At 41.5% G+C, this 23,081-nt stretch overlaps 1 protein-coding gene across 1 annotated transcript; it reads left to right on the top strand.

The window, feature by feature from the left end:
• Positions 1 to 468: 468 nt before the first annotated feature.
• LOC146374126 (myelin protein zero-like protein 2) lies at positions 469 to 23,013 on the top strand. Its single transcript, XM_084950301.1, has 5 exons — positions 469 to 707; positions 17,215 to 17,384; positions 17,765 to 17,975; positions 20,034 to 20,205; positions 21,678 to 23,013. The coding sequence occupies exons 1-5, from the start codon at positions 653 to 655 to the stop codon at positions 21,835 to 21,837; spliced, it is 768 nt and encodes a 255-aa protein (XP_084806427.1). The 5' UTR covers positions 469 to 652; the 3' UTR covers positions 21,838 to 23,013.
• Positions 23,014 to 23,081: the final 68 nt, after the last annotated feature.

Raw genomic sequence — 23,081 nt, 5'->3', positions numbered from 1 at the left:
AGTTTGAAAGCTACAATTTAATATCACGGTTACAGTAGCTTCAATATGTGGAAATTCTATATATCACATCCAGACTGTTCTTAAATGCGTCTGTTGTCTCTATTACACACAAAATAAAAAAGAAGTAAAATACTAAATAAGTACACGTTAAAGAAAATGTAGATGTATGTAAATAAATAAATACATGCGTTTGCTGTTTCATTTAATGATAACACATTACATCATATAACACGAGAATATAATAATGCTTTAAAAGAACTAGTACATTTCCATAAACTCTTTAATACTGATTTGGCCTCCAGGTTAAATTTTTACGCAAGAGTCCACGCGTGGCATCAAGCCTCTAGCAGTAGAATAGGTTGGATGACCATCAAGAATTCTCCGTCTCTAAGTTTTACATGTGAAAAGGAGATAAGAGGGCGGCGAGGAAAGTGGATGACTTTTACTCCGCCCGAAAATGTGGAGGGAGGGTGCTAAAAATGAACTGTGAGAGGGCAGCGGCCAGTTGGGACGCGTCTTTGGGAGACGAGGAGCAGGCGAGGAATCACCGCGACTTCACGATTCAATCCCTCTCCAGAGGGCTTCCACAGATTTGTATCGCGCCTCTGTGGTTCGGTTGACCGCCACCGGTCGCTTTCTTACCGTCCATCCAATGTGCATAAAGGGGCTCTATGTGTTCACCGTCCTGTCTGGACTCGCAGCGTCAGGTGAGAGCCGCTCATTTGAGTGAAACGGTGATTTTGGTTTAACGTGAGTTGCCGTTTGACATATTTTTTGTGATATATAAATGTATTTATTTTTTTATGTTGTTTTTTTTAATGTATGTTAATATTTTAAAAGTTATCCAATAACACGCTGTTTTATATTCATACCAGGACACTTACGCCTGGTTTATCTGGCAGTTTGCGCGTATATTTTTGCGTCTGTGCTTTCCAAAAGTTTACACAGTGTCACATATCTGGGTTGACCCTTAAAGAGAGCTTCCAATAATAACAGCTTCAGAGTAAAAACGCTGATTGCCTGGCTTTTACTTAAAGCTCCCCAGGGACCTTTAACCTCCATCTCAGACCGGTGTCTTGCGTCACTGGGAAGTGGGGAACTTGGCACAGTGGCACTGGGTGGGTCACTTAAGAATTCCTGTAAAGGCTTTACAATACCCATAGTGGGGCCCATTCCAGACAAGATAATGGTTTAATAGCAATTACCGACATTGAACCCATTGTGTTTGTGGTTTCACGCAAACTCCTTTCCTGTCTATTAACGTGCTTACATTCACAGAGACTGTGAAGTGGCCCGCTGGCCTCAGATAAGTCCACCTGCTTCCCGTTAAGAGAGGGGGAGTAAGAGAAGGGGGGCTGGTGTTCAGGATATGTAATTTGGATCATAACAACTTGTCAGATGCGCAGGGAAATGAACAATCATAGATCTTACCTTTAAAAAAAGTTCCAGCCAACATCTAATCACTGCTTTGGCACGACTAATGGAACATGTTTTAATAGCATCGGTTGGCCCATCAATCAGTGGCAATTCATTCACAAGAAGCCAGGTTGCTTTAACCTTGAAGTAATCTCTGTCCATCCTGGTTAAGTGGATTATATTGATTGAACATGTCCATCCACTGCCAAAGCACCATGTAGGGATTCACTGTAGTGGCAAGCTGCTTATGTTTACAATGAGCATGTGCCTGCAGATCAGTCACAGCACAGGCTGACACTGACGGAGCAGGAGGACGCGTGGATGCAGAGGAACGGATCCTCAAATAACAGCATGTGGATGAAGAGGAGCATGTTGGGACTGATTACAGCTCAGCAGCACCTCAGTTCTCGAGCGTTTTGTGCTGTGATCACTACCATTGCCTTTGGCTTTATTGATAAAAAAAAAGGGCAGGCATGACAAAACAAGCCAGCGCAACATTTTTGCGAGCCATGTATGGTATAAAATATGCAGCCCTCTATGCAAAATAAATGGGATGTTTCTCTCTCGACTGCAAAAGCCTGTCACCGTGCGATCAAAGCCAGTTTGTATTCATTTGTAGACTTGCTGCAAACAGAAAAGTCAGTTTTATGGGATTTAGGATGAAACAAAGAGAACAATCACACTGCTGCTGCTAAACATCACCGTCACCAAGTGTTAAAAATCCTTCACGGCTCAGAAAACCGTAATGAACTCCTGCTGTGTGTGTTTTTTGAAAAGTGTGTGTTGGCAGGATTTCTTATTTTTAAGTTCAGTAAATCATATTTAAATCAAGACATATTTAAGAGCAATGGGGTTTCTTTTGTTGCTCATTTTCTTCAGCTAGTGTGATCCTTATCAAATTTGGATCCATTTTTATTTCAGTAGTGCATTTGTGGAAAGCTCTTGTGTTTTCCTGCTTCGTGATGGAGGTGGAGGGTGTTAGAGTAGATTCAAACTGAATAAAAACACAGGAGTTTAAACACAAAGAGCTTTTTTCCCTGTAAGCTGTCAAATCAAAGTGTTAAACTGCAGTCTGTTTGACCTGTTGTGCAGCACAGGCCTCTTGGAGGTAATCCAGCATCAATTGAAACACATTTTTCAACAGACTTTTTTTTTCTTTTATAAAGAAATCAAATAGTTAATGATATAAATAAATACAGGAAACAGGAAATGAAGTGAAAATAACAGTAGTTGCTGCTGTTATCTGTAGCAGTAGCGGTTTGGCATGCCATTTCTTAAAAGCCCCACATTACTCTCTTCTTTTGTGCTGATTAAATGTCTTAAAGGAGAAAGCGGGATTTGAACCGTAATCTTACAGTGACCAGACTTCCTCTGGAATTTTCCAATTTGTAAGACATGTCACAGCGAATAGACAGGGCCTGTTTAAATTGTTCAGTACTTTTGCATTATTCATCCATTTGTTATGAAAGTGGGGGTTTGAGTTCGGGCATATTTTTTCTCCCCCACGTCTGACCACTTAGCTTCAAAGCCAGCAGAGCAATAACTCAGTTACATGTACTCGCTGCCAGCTGAGAAGAAGAAAAAGAAAACAGAGCAAAAACAAACACTTAGACCAGATTTCTCTCATTTTTCCTTTTCATCATCCAAATAAAGACAGCCAACTGAACATTTTTTCCATCCCCTTCTGCTTACTGTACGTCTCTTTTTGTTTCTGTTGTTCTCGCTTTGTTTCAATTGTTCTTTTCTTTCTTAAACATGATCCTCGACACACGAAACACTAAAGCGCGTCAGCCTGTCCCGACTTACAGGTTTAACACACATACAGACGCACAGACATGCGAACAAATGGCTGCTGACGATTGCGACTTTCCAGGCCGGGTTGTATAAACGGTGATTGTTTAAGCTTTTTCTTAGCTCTGCCTTGTTGACAGTAAAGGAGCAGCTTCTTTAGGCTCTGTTGACTGGGATGTAACAGTTATCTCCCTGCCAGCGGGTCTCTAATCTCACCACAACAATATTAATAATAGGTCAACATAACAAAGTGTGACTGTGGTTTTTTTGACTTGCCGTGCTTTGCTGACACACTTAGAGGGATGCCTGGCCTTTGTGGTACATTAGAATTACCTTAGAGGGGTGTGTTAAGTTGACAGTGACGAATGCCTTGTATGCAAGGGTGCACCAATCCCCAACACAGAGGGTTTAGAGGCCCTTGTGAAAAATATTTGACAATGACGGCAAGGTGTTCCCCGCACTTATGTCAAGAGACGGTGCTCGGCTCCAGATGGAAGCAGGGGTTTCAAATGCCTTTATCTGGGTGCAGGGAGCATTTGAGTCGCTGCGTCTCGTGCAAATGCAAAGCCCGTATGTTTGTGGGAGTGGCTTTTTGGCTTGTGTAGTCACTTTTCTTAAATGCACTCAGTTGTTGGCTGGCCAATCATTCCCAAAGATGTTTAGAGTTACTTTAAACACGCACATGTACAAGTTCAAACGACCCACCCCAGTACGTTTACAGCATGACATAACTCGACAGTTTCCACAGAATATCAGCAGCTCTTTCGTAGTCATCTTATCTACGGGGAGGAGGACCTTGAAAATTTTTATCGCTTAAGTTATCGTTAAGTTGAACCATTTTTTGACTCAACAGAGGAGTAGTGACCAAGGTGACTATAGTTAACTAAAAATAAGCTAAAAATTCAAACCATATTTGAAAAATTACATTAAGTTAATTCAAATAATACCTAATTGAGCAAAAAACATCCAAAAATGTCCTGATGTGAGATGGTGATAACCAGGTTTTAACATGAAGAATTATATATATATTTAAGAAAAATGATTTTGTGAGTTATGATTCCAGTACCATCTGGAAACTTTGTTTTTTTTTCTTACTAGTGTGTGATCAAATATGTGACTTTGTGGGAGTGCTGGACCTTATAACAATATTTGAACTAGCCAATACTCAGACATTTTTTTTATTGTATCTGTCCCAAATTACAGATTCAGATTCATTTTGATTGTAATAAAGACCTGGGAGAATTTCAGGCTGTTACCTTTAATACTTTACAAGATATTCATGTTCTCAGATTTCAATGCGCAAAAAATAGCCTCAAAGTAGGTAGACCAACATTAAAAATAAAAGTATTTAATATATGAAGTTATAGTTTCAGAGCAATCATTATAAATTTTAAACTTTGTACCATAACAATTTAATACAAACTGGAGACGACTGAGCAGAATGACCCGTCTGCTGGTTTGGTAAAAATATTTTAACAACTTGATGATGAGGCGCTGTTTCAAGTGTTTATTGAGAGTGTGGGATCTAGAAGACAGAGCGTCAGCTGCTTTCAAAAAGAAAACTGCTGTGATTTTACTGTAATGCCTGCGCTGATTTTCCTGAATCTTCCCTCTGACATATGTCATGCACCCCACCCCACCTCACCCCAACCGGTCTCGGCAGATCGCCGCCTCTCCCTGATCCTGGTTCTGTTGGAGGTTTCTTCCTGTTAAAGGGGAGTTTTTCCATCCCACTGTCACCAAATCACTTGCTCATAGGGATTCATATGATTTTTGGGGTTTTCTCTGTTGTATTATTGTAGGGTCTTTAAGCACCTTGAGGCTGTTGTTGTGATTTAGAGCTGTATAAAAGAAATTGAATTGAACTGAATTGACTTCAATAATAATTAAAAAGACTGAAAGTATTAAAAACTAAACATTTTCAAACAATAAAAATGTAACTGAATGAAGAAAATGAACTTTGGAGACTAACTGAAGCTAAACTGAATTAGAAACAAAAAGTCAAAATGAAATTTAAGAAAAACTAATTAGGAAATACTAAACTATAATAACTGTGGTCATGACGATAGTATTTCACTAGCTGAGAGAGTTACTTTGCCTTATTTTCCTTTCCATTGTTTAGCTTCTGACTTTCATGTGTTGGCTGCAAATCTTTTCAGTGTATACAAAAGCAGCTGTAAGCTTTTGTGCTGTAATCACAATTTAAATGAATGAGAATGAAAATGATAAAAGGAGGCAAAGGACTCGTGTGGCAGGATTTGGCCCCACTTTTTTAGACCCTGTTTTCCAACATTTTTCAACTTCACCCCAAGTCTGAAACTTGGACTACCCATGATAGGCTGAAATCCCACTGGAGAGAAAAATGGGATTCGTGCAAACTTTGTAACTTCTGCTGAACAGATGACAGCGTATAATTCCTAATTCTAAAACCTTTTGTAACAGTAGAGCCACACAGTCTGTGAAACGACCTCACAGTATCAGTCCACAACATCACATGAGCTGAATCACTGGAAGACTCTGTGTCATCCTGAGCTCAAAGTCGAGGCAGAATGTAAAGAGATGCACAGATTCAGTGTGTTTGTGGGGACAGAATTCAGATGTTACTTTTCCTTAAAACTGCCCAAAAAGTATCTGAAAACATAACCTCTGTGTAAAAGTGATACCAGAGAAAAAGACCCTTCCCCTTTAGGATTTCAACTTTAGCTTCTTCAGTGAATTCTGAGTAAAAATCGAAACACTGTAACTGATACAATTAGTTTTTTTTATGAGATAGCTACTTTTGTCTGTGTGCTTGTTCACAAAAAAGAAACAGTGAACATGAATCTTTGATTAAATGCAGTGAGACTCTGTTAGACCGACTTAAGAAACAAACCAGCATTAGAACTAAGCAAGTGTGTCTAAAATCCAACTTTCCATTTTACAGGAACCATGTTTTGTTTCTTCCATCTTGAGTTACATAGTATTCCTTCTAAAAAGCCAGACAGAGCCAGACCATGTTATGTAACTCTTTTCACAGAGCAGCTCTTTCCTCTCTCTGAAGTAAAGCGATCTCTATTTGTAAAATTGGCCCGTTCCCCTTTAAGGCAGCCAGCTGAGAGCAAAGGCCTGCACCTCCTCCACACTTTGGTCTCTGATCTGTGTATAAATTGTCACTGCCTCACTTATTTATCTGCTCGGGGGGCACAGGTGAAAGCCACAGCAAGACCACATCCAGTCTGACTCATACCACGCAAAACCTACATCTTTTTTGCTGCATAGTAAATATGTGAGGCAGAGGCTGTCTATTGAGGGTTGGACTGTCTGTCCAAGAGAAGCCTGAGGGCTGTGGGTGAGCTGGATCGAAGTGTGCTCATTGGACCCCCCTCGCCCCCAACCCCTCAGGAGTTTGTAATCCCGAGGAGAAGCTGAGTCAGCCGCGAGGTGGGAGTGGAAGAGGTTTGATGGATTAAACTCTTATCCTCACTCACCCACTTCGTGTTTCCTCTGAACACCGTCGCCTGATGAATTACAATTGGCCAGGAGGAAGTAGGGGGAGTGGGAGAAAAAAGACGAGGAAGAAAGTGTTCAAAAAGAGATTGATGCTTGGTCCCTGCTTGGAATGACCTTTAAGTGTACTCAGACACATTAGCTGTGCATAGTTCATGTCTAAAGAGTTCAAATCACAATAAGAAAAAAATTGCAGTGACAAAATTTGTGACTTGTTTTATTGAGAGAAATATTTTTCTTTGTCTTCCTATAAACAAGGAACAGCTTTCCAAAGTAAATTAATCAAAGCCTTTAGCTTGTCATGTCTTGTTAATAATTAATTTTACATTTCAGCTTTATTTGGAATAAGCGGCAGGGTCATAGACTGCATACAAAGAATAGACCACAACAACAAAACAGTAACTACTGGGTTTCATTGCAATTTATAAAGCTTTAAGTTGAACATTTTGGCCATTAAACTAGTTTTTTCAAAGAATAGGACACTGAGTCTTCATGTGCTAGTAACTTATCATAATCAAAGAAGCCAAGCCCTATAGCACACCCAGCTTTATTAGCAATTTCACAGTAAATGGGACCATAATTAACTAACTGAGCAGCATGCTGTCTTTAAAAAAGACTTGACACCCTCAGTCCAGTAGTGACTGAGATCATAAACCCCTTAGGAAAGGTCATAAATCAGAAGAGATGTAGGGCAATTTTTTCATTGACTTCTGCGCTGTCCCTTTGGTGCAGCCCCCTGGTGGTTACTAGAAAGAATGACACCAAGCGGTTCAGCATTGGCTTTAATTTTCAGACCTAAATATGGACGGGAGAAAAGATACACCTCAAAGTGACCTCATGTCTTAACACAGCATGGCCAAAGGTGTGGACACCTGAATGGAACAGGTCTGTGTGACAGTTTGATACACAAATATGAAAGTTTTTTGGGGGAGAAATGAATGTGACTGAACAGCTTTGGAAGTGTCAGGAAACAGCTAACAGGAAGCATTTAATAAATGATTATATGGACCGTGTGATTAAAACACACCGTACCTTGCATATTTTTCTGCCAAACAACACGGACAAATCCTCTGCTCTTTGGGGTGGGGTGGGGGTGAAGGGGTGGGGGGGTTACTGCTGGAGCTGGTCTCTCTCATTATTGTTTTCCCCAAAACACACTCATTTGTAATTCTTCTTCTGTTGTTTTATGTTCAAATTCTGTTGAGTTGTGTGAGCTTTGTGAGCCGCATTTGCTGGTTTTCTCAAGTTGCAGTGCGTTTGAACTCTCAGGGCTGCCGTAACTTTTGTAAAACAGTACAAAGTATAAAGATCACTTAAGGCCAGACGTTCATGAGGGAATGGAAATTTGTATTAATCTCTGACTCTTTTTTACAGCGTGTCTTTTGTCTTCACCCCCATCATGTTTTGGCACATTGCTGCCCCTCCCTGAGCCTGATTTTGCTGGACATTTCTTCCTGTTAAAAGGAGTTTTTCCTTCTCACTGTCACCGAGTGCTTGCTCATAGGGGGGTTATTTGATTGAAGGGGTTACAATATAAAGCACCTTGAGGCCACTGTTGTGATTTTGGCCTATATAAATAAAACTGAATTGTATAAAGAAAGCATACATGTCAGTATCTCAAACAAAGTTGTGTTCATTCAGGGGTTCCCTCCCATTACACCAGTCAACACTCAACTCTGTGTCCCCCTCCTCTGTGAACACACTGTTACCTGAACCTGCAATTCCCAGCCCTCAGTCCAGCCCCTCATGAAAGCGAGGCCTTGTTAAAACCAGGGGAAACTAACCTGGGCTTGTGAAACATCTTACAAAGAAGAGAAGAGGCTCTTTGTAATCCACTGAGCTCTTTGTGTGTTTGCTCCTGTCCTAAGTGTTTCCTCCAAAACCGGCGTAACAGAGAATCAGGTTTCCTCCAGCGCTCCGTTCTGTTTCTGAGCCGTAATGAGGAGAGGAAAGGCACAAACACGCACAACAAGGAAATAAGGTAATGAAACCAATTTCCTGATTCGGAGAATTGTGTCAGCTGCTCGATTTCTCCTGCAGTGTTGCCTCCCTAAAAGACCTAACGTCCTCTTTGCAAATTGTAACGCAGGTTGGCAGAAAATACCACTTACACAGTGACTCACAGCTGCCTGGACATACTTTAGTGGATATACTTTACCATCTAATCAATGGTGTCTTCTGTTTTTAAACTAGCTCTGTTCCCCTTGCTGTTTAGAAAGATGCATATTTATGAACAACTGCATCAACAAACCCCAAAGCCCAACAGAGAAGGTTTGCTGAGGAGCTGTGATAAGAGCTCTATATACCATGCAGCATGGCCTTTCTGCAGCGTGAAACACACCCAGAACGGCTTGGAAATGTTTAAGCTGCGGAAGTACAGCTGTTGGTAACCGAAGCAAAATATTGCAGTCAGCAGAGGTCTTAGTTTGTTTGCCTGCCTCTTGGTTAGCTAAGGTTTACTGACGAGTGGGAGAAAGGTCAGTTGACGAAGTAGGAAAGCAAGTGAGTGAAGAATATGTTGTGCAGGACGTGATTTGCAGCCTTGGCAGAACTCTATGAGATGGTATTTTTTTTAAACTGGATAATAAAAATACTTCAGTTTTATCTTCCAAGGGTAAAAAAAAATGTAAATAACTTTGATAAGTAACGAAAAAAATCCAGCCTGGGAACAGATCCTTTATAGTGATGCGTCACTCTCAGTGCGTCCTTATTTCCTCGGAATAATCTAATTAACTTTTTCAACTAAAGTGAAACTTCTGCTGGTTCCTCAGTATTTACTCGGTAGGGCTTCATTATTTCATAGTTACTTGATTAAATGTGAATCAACAGCTTGAAGCAACACAAAAAGAATAATTAAAAAAATAATAATGTAATCTGTAATGAAAAAGTACATATTCTCGTTTTAAGATGAAAATGGGGAGTCAGATTGACAGATTATTATGCAGTAGTCATTAACTACGGAGATAGTTTCTCCCAGATGGTTCTTTAGTCAATAATCACTTTTGATTTTATAGCCTTGGCTCAGGAGTTATTAGGGAAGTACTGATAAAAAGTCCTCAGTTTTTTCCTTCCTTAGTGACTAATGGTTGCTAAGGAACCCTGTTTATGTAACTCTTTCTCTATGACGCGAGACGGATTGTGTTAAGGCTCAAACTGCAGTAACTTCTGAAATTCTGACTGTTTTAAATTGGTTTTAAAAGGTCAGAAAGGTCAACAAAGGAGACGCAGGAACCTCAAACATTGACCACAAAGGACAATTATTGAAGTTTTTCACCCCTTAGTTCTTGCTATGTTATGACTTTGGTCTTTTTCACAGCTGGGGCCAAATGAAAGTGGAAACATGAAGAGACCCCACACTCTGGTTGCTCCACACATTCTGGGCGCTGCTTCTAAGTGACAGCAGACAGCTTCATGTAGAAATAGGCCTGCTAACCTCTGCATAGCACCCGGAACAACCAGTACACTACCACACACAAAAGAAAGTTTTAGAATACCAAAACCAGAATATTTTTAAGCTTTTAATAAGAATAATAAGAATAAAAGTGATTCCTGCCAACTGCTTCATTCCACACATACCTGCATCTCTGGCAATGTGAGATTAAAAACAACACTGAAGCGTCCTTGAATGAGGCTGTGCACTTTAAAACCTGCCTGCACTCACTGCCACCGGTTGAAATACATACATGCAGGTCAGAAAGTACTTAATAATTTCTGTGTCTTTGCAAGGCTTCATAGAGTCATGGGATGACCGCCAAGCCAAGCAAAACCAATCACAGTGATTATTATTACAGTAGATGAAAGTACTTACCCTCTCCGGCTGCAGACAGAACAGTGGGCCAGAGCAGTTTGTACCGAGCAGTGTTGACAGGTAGAATAAAGTGCATTAAAGGTTCAGCAAGTTCATTTTATTGTGATATATAAGGGATATTGATAGATATTCTGGACTTGCGCCAACACCAGTACAGCTAATGAAGCGTGTGTGTGAATGTGTGTGTGTGTGTGGGTGCATGTGGACTTGTGCCAACAGATGGGCCCTTGGGCTTAACCCAGCGAACGCACACAGGTCGATATCCACTCAACAATGAAAGACAATATTATTTATGATTATTTATTTATTTATTATTTATTTCATATTTATGATCCTAGCTGTATCCGATACTGTATTGGTTCAGGAACACGAACAGCTGACGTTTACATCAACAAAAATATGCACAAGGACACACGCATGCACATACGCACTTTCTCCAGAAGTCTGGGAGAGATAAGACTTTGACCTGGCGGGAAATCCCATGTGGGAAAGTCTTTCATTTAAACTGTAACGGCGTCGGGTTACAGACGCATTTCACACAAAGACTCTAATTTGGTCTTTTTTAATTACCAGTGAAGAATGTAATTGATGTCATTCAGATGCTTCACAGTATTTAATATTTCCAATTAGAAAAAAAAGGTTGTGGGATTTTTGAAATATTGTGTTTTCTTGTCATCCTGACAATTTAATTTCTGTTTCCTTCTACAAAGAAATCCAACTCTTTGTAGATAAAACTTTTTACATGAAAGTTTTGCATTCTGCCTGCAAAGAGTAAAAAAAAATGCAAAAAAAAAATCACACAAATAAAAGAAAAAAGTAGCAAGTTGCACACAAACAGAAATAGGACAAATCAATTTGCCTGTAATCTTCCCATGCCCTCTTCCGTAGTCTACATAGCTCCAACTTAATAAGCTGTGAAAGCCCTCTCTCTGTCTCTGCGTGCTGGGTGTGGTCGGCACTGGCTGGACAGGATGTTCAGACATAAACAGTTGAGCAAACGAGATTGGACAGAAACTTATGCTGGAGGAGACAAGTGGACATACAAACAAACAAACATCATTATCTTATCTAATCCTTACAGACTGCAACTGTGTAGAATGACATGGTTAATCTCTAGCTCCATCTATGCACTAATAAGTCAATCCTATGCTTCTTGCTTATTTCTTGTTTCTTTCCCCAAATGGGTCCATTCAACACTGGTAATGTCTTTACTCATGTAACGGCATGTGTCCCCCTCAGCAATTAGTGCCTGCTAATGGCAAATTAAATAGTGATCACGCACTTCTAGCTATGGGGACAAATTACTGTTAGAAGCACTGTACATAACCCTAACGCTGCTGTCGTCGTGCTAATACCCATTCTCCCTCTAAAAAGACCTAATTAACCTTAATTCTTAATCAGCTCTGCGTGCGTCAAAAGGACGGCACAGTTGAAAGCGCGTACTTTTTTGTTGCTCAAAAAGAGATTAGTAACACTTATTTAAATTCATGTACTCGAAAATAGACTTGGTTGAGGGTAGAAATGTGAAATGAGGTGTTATGGCCCGGAGGACCTGCTTCCTCTGCTCGCATTTGAAGCACAATGAATCATTTCAGTGTAAGCTTTTAAACAATTTGGTAGAGGAGCACAGGCACTGCACTTTTACTCTGCTAATCTTCCAGGTCCTCTGTCACTTCTCGGATGTGAAAATAAAAGAGTTTAGCTGTGAGTACTGACTTCTAACTAGAAATTTACCCCCTTTCTTCTCTGGTTCTTCTTCTCTGTGCTGGTCGTATAATTGCAATACAGTGGAGGAAATAATTATTTCATCTCCTGCTGAATTTGTAACTTTGCAAGCTTTCAAAGAAATGTTTAGTCTATCATTTTTTACGGTAGTTCCATTTTATTGGACATGACTGAATATGAACCAAAAGTCCGTAAAAAACATTAGATGAAAGTTATAAATTGATTTGCATGTCACTGATACTGATTACAATCAGTCAATTACAGATACTTGAGACCTTGTATATAAAGCCCACCTGTCACAGAATCATCTGCGTCTGTTCCAACCTTTCCACCACAGTGGCCACGACCAAAGAGCTGTCAAAGGACAAGATTGTTGACCTGCACAAGGCTGTAATGGGCTACATGACCATCAGCAAGAAGCTTAGTGAGAAGGTGACAACTATTGGTGAGATTATTTGGAAATGCAAGGAGTATAAAATGACCATCAATCGGCCTCAATCTGGAGCTCCATCCAAGATCTTGAGATTATAAGAAAGATGGTAGATCCTCTCAAAAGTCCACTGGAGAGCAGTGTTAATGATTTGAAGACAGCTGGGACAATAGACATCAATACCACCACTGATAACACACTACACTTTAATGGACTTGTTTATGAAGGCACATGTACAGGTCCCTGTTAGGTTTGCCAGTGAACATCTAAGTGCTTCAGACAGGGTTTGGGAGAAGGTGCTGCATTCAGATGAAACTAAACTAAAGATGTTTCTTTGTTTGGAAGAAGACAAATTTTGAGTATGACCCAAAGAACACAACCCCCACAGTCAAACACAGAAGTGGAGACCTTAGTACTTTTCTGATTTGGTAAATGGCCTGTATTTGTATAGCACTTTACACATCCAGTCATCCACCCATTCACACACACATTCACACACTGGTGATGGCAAGCTACATTGTAACCACAGCCACCCTGGGCACCCAGGCTGCCGGACACTGGCGCCACCGGGCCCTCTGACCACCACCAGTAGGCGGGTGAAGTGTCTTGCCCAAGGACACAACGACCGAGACTGTGCAAGCCGGGGCTTGAACCAGCAACCTTCTGAATACAAGGCGAACTCCCAACTCTTGAGCTACGATCGCCCTCAGTGGAGTGGATTTCACTCCATTGAGGAGCTAATGAATGGGGGCATGTACCATAACATCTCGGAAAACAACCTCTTCCTTCCCTCAGCCAGAACACTGAAGATGAGTCATGGATGGATTTTCCAGCATGACAGTGACTCAAAATATAACACCAAGGTAAAAAATGGAGTGGCTAAAGAAGCACATTAAGGTAATGTAGTGACCTAGCACATCTCCAGACCTCACTCCTTTAGAAAATCTGTGGAGGGAAGGCTTTCTTCCTGTTAAAAGGGAATTTTTTCTTCCCACTGTCGCCAAAGTGCTTGCTCATAGCGGGTTATATGATTGTTGTTTTTTCTCTGTATGTATTATTGTAGGGTCTACCTTACAATATAAAGCGCCTTGAGGCAACTGTTGTTGTGATTTGGTGCTGTATAAATTTAATTTAATTGACTTGAACTGAAGTTTTAGTGGCCAAACAGCAGCCAAGAAGCCTAAAGGATGTAGAGTTTCTGTAAAGAGGAGTGGACCAAAATCCCTGCTGAGCAAACCTGGTGACCAACTACAAGAAATATCTCACCACTGTTCTTGCCAACAAGGGTTTCTCCACCCAGCATTAAGTCATGCTTTGTTTGGGAATCAAATACTTACTTCACTCAATGACATGGAAATGATGTAATGTGTTTTTTATCTTCTGGAGTTTTGGTTCATATTCTCTCTCCATCGCCATTAAATTTAAACTATCATAAAAACTAGAGACTGTTCATTACTTTGCAAGTCAGCAAAGTTACAAATTCAGCAGGGGACTGTATTCCAGCACATGGAACCGCAGTGGACTATGATGCTTGTTAGCTTAATTGTTATTTATTGCTACTGTCAGTGTAACATTTGTAGAATTTAAAAATTTAATCACTGCTTTTGCAAGAATATTTCATCTCCTTTAAAAAGAAATGAAGCTATTTGCACAATATTCTCAGTGTCTTGTTTTGTGCTTTTGTATCTTGTGGCCACAGGGGATCAATGCAGCTTACAACAAAATAAACAGTTTATTGCTAGTTTAACATGCCAGAACTAAACAATAGTGCCATTTGATCAGTCGTGCCAACTTAAATATTTAATACGACATAATCTCAAGCTGCAACAGCACATTATGCTGTCCCCCCAAATAAATGAATACTTAAATAGAAAGCTGAAAATGTGAGCTTTGGAACAAGACCTCCTTTTATTGCTGTTTGCTGTGAGGGCTCATCTATAGTGTGCTGCCTGTCTTTTAGTTACATCTCTGCAAATCTCCAGACAGGGTAGGCGACCCCTGGTCCATTTACTAAGATAAACAAAAAGGCTTTTAGACTTTGAGAGAAAACCGAACAGCTGGCAAACATCTGAAATGACTCGTTGCCTCTGTAACATGCTTTACAGGATCATGGACGGCCAGTGATTCGTGGTTAGGATTGATCAGGTCACTTAGCGCTTTTGAACTGGAGCCTCTCCATCAGTTGCAAAGCGTACCATTTCTTCAGGGATGTCCAGCACGTTGAGTCTTTATCACAGTATGTTGGAGATAGCAACACGCCCCCACTGCATGACTTCTGTTCAACAAGTCAAAATAAGAAGATATCACGTTCACAGGGAATTCAGGTGTAGATGAGCAAACATTTGTATGACACTGAGTAGTAATATTTATAGTTTTTTTGTGATGCTTTTCTAAAATGTGATGACTTGCTGCTCTGAGTCTAATTCATTTTCCTCTAATTAAGCATCACAAAAAAACGCCATGGCCAGTTCAAAGCAGATTTGAAACCATGCCATGCGGTGTCATCTGTACTGAAAACTTAAAATTAGGGAGTCATAGCACTCAAAATTGAGCAGGTCTTTAAATATTTCATTTTGAACCAAACTCCTGCTCGATTCTGCTATTCTCTGTCTTTTTCTTGGACATCCTTGTGGCCTGGACTCAAGTGTCAGGATTGAAGAAGTGCGCACGGCCGCACACCTGCCGTCGCGAGGGAGTCATTAACCGGCTTTGCTGATGCAGCCAGTGCTCTTGACCTAATGAACATCCTAAACACAGCCAGTTCTCTCCATTAATTCCATGCTCCTATAGACACAACCAAGTATGGGAAGGAAAGAGGTGGAAAGGTGGTGAATTAAGGCTTACAGCCTCTGATGTGCATCCAACAAAGCACTGAAAAGTTCAAGATTTGTATCTTCTGCTTTGCTCTGCTCACTTGTATGCAGCACTCCCAGGTTTCACCAGACTCATTTAAAACACATTAGGCTGTTAGAGCACTGTCAGGGAGAGAGAAGCTCGTCTGTTTAATGCTGCGAGGGGTCGTCTGGTCTCATCCCGGCCCACAGGAAACTCTCTCCAGCCTGATAGGGAACAAAACACACTGCCCAAGGAGCTAAGCCCCCGCTGATCATTTCCCAGCAAGCTCCTGCCTTAATGCACACAGTGATTATAAACCAGCGGTAACAATATGGCTCAATTTGCCTGCTTTGCAAGACTATTCTAATTTCTGTGCTGCTGCTGCTGATGTTTTGTGCCTGAAGCCTTATATTGATATTCACCAGCTACCTGAAATTACTTAACCGAGAGTTTACGTTGTAAAGGACAGCTTAATCCATCTTTATATTATATATTATTCACATCTTTAATAATTAACACTGTCACAAAGATGAACTGATTAATAACGTCTCCTTATTTAATTCTGATGTTTTGATGACTAAATACTTCAGTATAACACAGTATGTATAAAATCAAGGCCAGGTATGATACACTCAGGTGAGCAGTCTGGCCAGAGAAGGCTTTTCCATCAGACGCACGAGTCTTTTCAAGTGTTTGGCTTAATCTGTAGAGATGGTGCTAATGGCAACAGGAAAAGTCTGGGCTACCCTGAGCTCACTGCAGCTACTAGCCCTGCAGAAGGATGTCTGCTGTGTTCTTGGTATTGAAAAACACTAGACATGGCTCCTGTTGTTTTTAGAATATAGAGCTCTCTATAAATAGTCCTGGTGGCTTTAACTACACAACCGCACACAGACTTCCATATCAACCTGCACTCACACAAACACACATACTCAGGAGACTACTTCATCAAGGATCTGCCGTCAGAGTCTGTGATCTCTGGGAGAGGGAAAACATAATCGTCTGGCTCCCTATGCCATACTGATGGGCTGCCAGACTGAAAGTCAGCATTAAACACGTCTATTCCTGGCCCACCGCATGCTAGGTGTGTGTATGTGTTTCCACATGGTGTAAATGTGTAACAGCGCTGACTCTGGGCAGCTCTATCCATCATATTATGGAGGAGCCAAATTGTTGCCAATATCCCTCCCCGGTCTTCAGGTCCATCCATTTTACGTCTAATAGCTCCACCGTACTGTAAAGACTGACATGGTCCACATCCACCTAATATACTGCAGGCTCTCACTTTCAGGCTTCTCTCAGTCGCAGTGATCAAATTGGCTATTATTCACAAAGTGTCACAGAATTGGCTCCTGATCTGAAATCTTTCAGCAAATGTGATGGGATGAAGCACATTTCTGATCGTAGCTGTGCGTTAGTAAATTCCTACTTTTAGCACTTGAAGGATTTCTGTATCTAATATAGGCTACTGTGTATTTCCAGTGACAACTTAGTGATTTTTCTTGCAGCAGCACTGCGTAGGCAGAAGCAGGGTCACTGAGTACACTGCATGTACTCAAAAAGAAGGGAATTACTGATGAGGGTGAATTTGTACAACACCTATTGGGTTGTATTTTTTTCTTGTGCATTCCAGAGATTGTTTTACCCACCATCTGCGTGTGCATGTTTTGATCTCACTCACTATGTTAATTCTGCTGCTGCAATTTATGCTCGCATGTTGCAGGCATGCTGCAGGTCAGCGGGATGCGTATATACACATCTGAGGAGGTTGAGGCGGTCAACGGCACAGACGTTCGTCTGAGGTGCACCTTCGAGAGCTCGTCTCCCATCAAACCCGATGATGTCGTCATCACGTGGAGCTTCAGGCCACTTAAGGGGGGTCCAAGGCAGTCGGTGAGTGTGTGCGTGTCTGTGTCTTTGCAAAGAAAAAAAAAAGTGAGAACAAACCACAAAAACTCCCTCATTGTGTCAAGGAGCATCCGCCCCCTCATCCAAGTAAGAGAGGAACCGGTGAGTCATCTGGCTCCCTGTGGAGCATTCAAGACAGCCAGTGTTTGTATACTTGTGTGTGGGGATATTGAGAATAGACAGAGTAAGAAGCGGGAGATTTGGGCAAGTCTGGGCTTTTATTTTCCTTTCTTTGCTGGAAGAAAATGTCTTCACTATCCAGCAGCAGCAGCAGCAGCAGCAGCAGAGGACTCAGTTTGATAACTTCTGACTATTCCCTGCCATCGTTACCCTATCTAAATGTAACCACCAATTTTCTCTTGCAGGTATTTTACTACCAAAGGAAACCATTTCTTCCACAAGAAGGACTCTTCAGAAAGCGCATTTCCTGGGCTGGTGACATCATGGGCAGCGATGCCTCCATCATAATTCGAGAGGTCAAGTTCACCTACAACGGCACTTACATCTGCCAAGTGAAGAACCCACCCGATGTCCACGGCCCAGATGGAGAAATTAAACTGAGAGTAGTTGAAACAGGTCAGCAGTTTGAATTTTCAGCCAACATTTTCCTTCGTACATCCTTCATTCAACGTTTCTAGCTATACATTTTATGTCTTGGTGGAAAGCCAAACATTTGATGGCAACGCAAGTTAAACCAGCACAAACACAATGTGCAATTCACCTGAAAAGTTTAGAAATGTTAAAGAAATAAATATTAATTTGATCAAATAATAATAAAAAGCATAATAAAGATAATAATAAATAACAATAAGAAATAAATTCAAGTTAGTGTAATAATATCCTTGAAAAAAAGAGACTGGCGGTGAAGGCTGTGGTAGCCAGCACCAAGACGTTAGCAGCAGAAGTCCTGTAAGTTTAGGGTGGGGCCTCCAGGTATCCGACTTGTTTGTCCAGCACATCCAACAGATGCTTGATTGAATTAAGGTCTGGAGAATTTGGAGTCCAAGTCAACACCTAAAACTGGTTGTTGTGCTCCTCAAACCATTCCTCAACCATTTTGGTGCATTGCCCTGCTGAAAGAGGCCACAGTCATCAAAAAATACTGCTTCCATAAAAGTGTGTTCATAGTCTGCAAAAATGCTTAGGTAGGTGGTACGTGTCATAGTAACAGCCACGTGGATGGCAGAACCCAAGGTTTCCCCACAGGACATTGCCTAAAACAGGTGCCAGGTGTTCTCCAGACCATCGACATGATATAAAAGAAAGCGTGATTCATCAGCCCAGGCCACCTCCCTTTATTGCTCTGTGGTTCTGTTCTGCTTACGTGCCCATTGTTGGTGCTTTCATGGGGAGCATGGGCGCTCTGACTGGTCCGCAGCTATGCAGCCCCACATACAAAACACTACACTGCTCTGTGTCTTCTGACACCTTTCTATCAGAACCAGCATGAACTTTTTGTGCACTTTGAGCTACAGTAGCTCGTCTGTTGGTCAGGGCACACGGGCCGGCCTTCACTCATGCATCAGTGAGCCTTGGCCTCCCACGACCCTGTCGTTGGTTCACCACTCTTCCTTTAATGGACCACTTTTGATAGGTACTGACCACTGCAGACTGGGAACACCCCACACTCCGCTCTGACTCAGTTATCTGGCCATCACAAGTTTGCCCTTGTCGCACTCGCTCAAATCCTCACACTAGCCCATTTTTTCCGGCTTCCCACATATAAACTTTAAGGACTAAATGTTCATCTAATATATCCCACCCACTAACAAGTGCCACGATGAAGAGATAATCAGTGTTTACTTTACCCATCAGTGGTCATAATGTTATGACTGATTGGTGTTTTATGCATCAGTATTTAAACACAGAAAAAAATCAGTCAACAAGATGAGACAAAGCAGTGCTAGCAGCTATGAGATGTCACGTATGCAGACCTGAGTGAGTGCTAGAATGCTGACGTAGTGTAACAGGGGAAGTAAATTTAATCTTACAGTCTTAACATGAAAAACACAAAGTTTTGGCAGGTGTTTGTGGAAACCAAGCTTGAATTCTGCAAAGTAATTGTGATCACCTGACTAGAGAAAAAGTCAGGTGATCACTGGCAGCCAGAAATGAACTGGCACCACGAGGAAGTTCCTCTACTGCACATACAAAAAGCAAAGGCTGTACCTGTTTTTAAGCTTGTTCTCCATCCACTTCAAGACTGTCTCCTTGTTTGGCATTACGCCACGTCATATATTTGGATCGCTCTCTAGGAGACCTTTTTTAACCACTTGTGCACACTGCTGCTTGGTTTCGGTAAGATTTTGCCACTGACCTAGAAAGTAATGTTGTCTGCTGAAATCTCAGATGCACATGTGCAAACAATCAAAAGGAGAGTTCCAGAGTGCTTTTACAAGGAGACAACCGTCAAAAGTTAAATCAGGTATGACCTGATAGGCACTTCTTTCACTTTCGACCAAAGTTGTGGACGCACTGACCTCGTCGTCTCTAAAGATGCCCTGGTACCCTTACTAGTGCTTTTGTATTTATACCAGCTTACAGGAGACACATATTGGAAAAGCACAGTTAAAGTGCCTTTGAGCTGAGGGTGTTGTTTATTTTCAAATAAATATAACTGTCTATCACTTTCAGCCTCTTTCTCTGGACTTCTCCTGCTGGCATTTGCCATCGCAGCCGCCATCTCCGGCATAGTCATCCTCCTCCTCATCATCGCATCCTGCAGGAGATGCAAGAGGAGGAGACAAAGGGAGCTGGAAGGGAATGAGGAGGCCCCGCGCAAAGAGCGAAAAGGCCCCACCGCGTGGTAAGAAAAGAGACAAAAGGGAAAGAAAAAAGAAGAATCACACACTTTCTCTCCTGTTCTCAGTCTAACTCTGGGGATCAGGGCTTGTGGTCCTCCCTGCAGCTCTTTTCCTATTGGACAATTCACTTTCTTCCTTCCTCTCCAACTGCAGTCTTTGGATCCTACAGATTTGGACCAATCAAAGGGGCAGCTTTTACAAAGCAGACATAAAATGAAAAATGTGCCTTTGTGCTGAAAGCAGTAGACACTGACCTTTTAGCCAGACTGCTGCGAATCCTTTCTCAGAAAGGACTGTTTAATCGCATCATCTTTTCCTGTTAGACTAAATGTGCTTCCAAACACACTTCCTGTTTGGAGTAAACTTTTGATGTAAACTTAGAACAATGGTGTATTCCTGTTGCTTACTTCCCTACTGATACATTTTAAACTCCTACATAGCAATGCACCACAGCGCATGTTTGTTATAGTAGGTCAGCAAACAATAGAAACAATGCTACAATGAAAGCGCTTCTGTTGAATTCCTTTAATCACCACATGATGGTAATATTGTGAAACCCACACAAAGCTGTTATTTCATTAGTCATTAATATTGGCTGTCTGATTCAGTCTTCCGTGGTTCATGTGAAGCTGCAGGAGGATGCTGGTTTATGATTCTGTTTTGTTTTGTTCCACTGCTGAAGTGAAATTGCTGTACTTCTCTGACATCCTGTGTCGTCGTTAGCCTGATTTTGTGACTGATGTAATATAACCGAGGTGCTTTGAAACAATCAAGATCTGTTGGTGAGCTGCTTTGCTGGAAACAGACATTTTTAACCAGCACTTTTGTATAAATTCAATAACAACACAGAAACATTAACACGATCAGCTCTGAATTCTTTTCTTTTGAACCATTTTAATGGCCTTCTGTCTGTTTCAAACAATGAGCTAATTTGTCAAAAATACACCTTTTTTCTTGGGCGCTGGAGTTTTCTTTGCTTCTCTCTTGGGTTTTCAGATCTCTCTGTAAAAGGTGCAATGATTATTTGTTTTTTCCTATGAAATACAGTGTTACTGTAATGCGTCACACCGTGAAAGCGAAAGGTGTTGAGGAAGTTTTGTTCTTCTTGCTGTCGCTGATCAGATTTAGTCAAAGTGTCTCTCTTGCTTAAAAAAAAAAAAGTTGTATAAGAAGGAAATAATTTCACCCAATCAGAGCTCATGGGGGAGAGATGTTCATCCAACCTTTCCTCTTAATTTGGGACAGATTATTCCTAGCTGATGCTAACCCTCTGTCCCTGCTGCTGTGTTTGTGTCTGCTTGTCTTTGTCCTTTGACCCCCCCCCCCCCCAATGTGTGTGACTTGTGGGTGTGTACATGTATGATTTATAAATGTGTCATGCATGAATGCATATCCCGTTGTGTCTATATGTGCCGTGTTTGCTCGTCTCCCCCGTTCGCCTGTGTGTGCATATCTGTGTGCGTGTTTGTCACAGCCACCCATCGAGGGCCGTCCACCTCTTCTTATCAGAGACCTCCATAGAGATTGACAGTTCAGACGGCATGATCTCAGATCCCAGCACCAGAGACTCGAGCTCCTCCGAGGAAGAAGGCCCGAGCTCGGATGACGATGATGGCGGTGACGACTCAGATTGAGGAGGAGAAGCTGAAGCGGATCCAGCCAGGAAGCTCGACGGAGGGATACCAGATGATACCTGCGGACCTCGCCATTGGGCCCAGCGGGGGTCAGATTAAAAAGGTGCTGCTGCTGAGGTTGAATTGTGCAGTCGGTACAAATCTGTGAGGAAAACTGAAAGTTTGAAAACTTTCCAAGCAAGCACAGAGAGGTTAGAACAAGGCTTCTGCTGAATGAGCACAGAACAAAAGTAGAATCGTTTTACTTGACGGAGTCCGGAAATATTCATATGCAGGGAAAAATATGTGAGTAAAAGTGCAGGGTTTGTGGAAGTAACCCTGAACTCTTGGCTACTGTCCTGAAGGGAAGAGGGGACAATTCTTAATCAATAGCTGTCTCCTGGGTGACACGTGGATCTTGTTACGTGTAGGAAGTCAATACCAAAATCAGCTGCACCAAGCAACCAATTTCCCTAAAGACATTGGCGTGAACTGTATTTAGACAGAAAGAGACGGACACCACTGCTGATGATCAGCCATATATGCAGATCTTTATTGCACTGAGGCTTTTTTCTTTCATTGTCTTAATGGAGAGTATCTCTGGTACCTGTGGGCTAATCTTTCACACAGTGGCTTTGTTTTACAGTTAAATGTCATTAAAGATAATGTACAGGAGGTCTTCCATTTCAGTCGGTTATGCACACCATCGTGACGCCAGCCTGCGAGTACTGGTCAGGAGTAGCTTTGTCCTACTCGAGTACACAGAGATGCGTACAATGTGTCATATCAAATGGAGAAACAAGGCATAAATATTGCTGCCATTTTTTCTCAAGGCCAAATATCTGATCCATGAGCAAGCAGCTGCGCATGCACCTGCCCTGAGTGTTGTGTGGGAGCTCACAGCCAGATCTGAAAACCCTTTTGATTTGAAAATGAGAGCCTGTTTTTCCCCCCTCCATGCGCCTGTGAATGCATCGTGTCTACTAACAAATGAATTTGCTGCCTGTCTTTCATCCTTGTGTGACAGACTTTTTACTTCTATTTGAATATTGAGCACTATGTTTATAGATTTTTATTTTCTTCTTTTGTAGATAAAGCCAGAAATATTTTATCATGTTGTTTTAAAAAGTGTCATTCTATGTATTTGTTATAGAGCTTTTCTAAAGAAAATAATAAAAAAAGAAAATTTTCTAATAATCATGGCCATTGACTCTTGACTACATTTAGTTTCACTGCACAAAAAAGACACGGACATGCAGACCTTC

This window comes from Perissodus microlepis, chromosome 14, assembly GCF_051167445.1.
Source record: "Perissodus microlepis isolate ML-2025 ecotype Zambia chromosome 14, ASM5116744v1, whole genome shotgun sequence".
NCBI lineage: Eukaryota > Metazoa > Chordata > Actinopteri > Cichliformes > Cichlidae > Perissodus > Perissodus microlepis.
This window is presented reverse-complemented; position numbering and strand designations above follow the sequence as displayed.

Excerpts from the sequence above, each read along its gene's own strand:
- LOC146374126 (XM_084950301.1), top strand. The coding sequence starts at position 653 with ATGTGCATAAAGGGGCTCTATGTGTTCACCGTCCTGTCTGGACTCGCA. Across the intron at positions 708-17,214 it reads GTCTGGACTCGCAGCGTCAG|GCATGCTGCAGGTCAGCGGG; the intron begins GTGAGAGCCGCT and ends CGCATGTTGCAG. Across the intron at positions 20,206-21,677 it reads CGAAAAGGCCCCACCGCGTG|CCACCCATCGAGGGCCGTCC; the intron begins GTAAGAAAAGAG and ends TGTTTGTCACAG.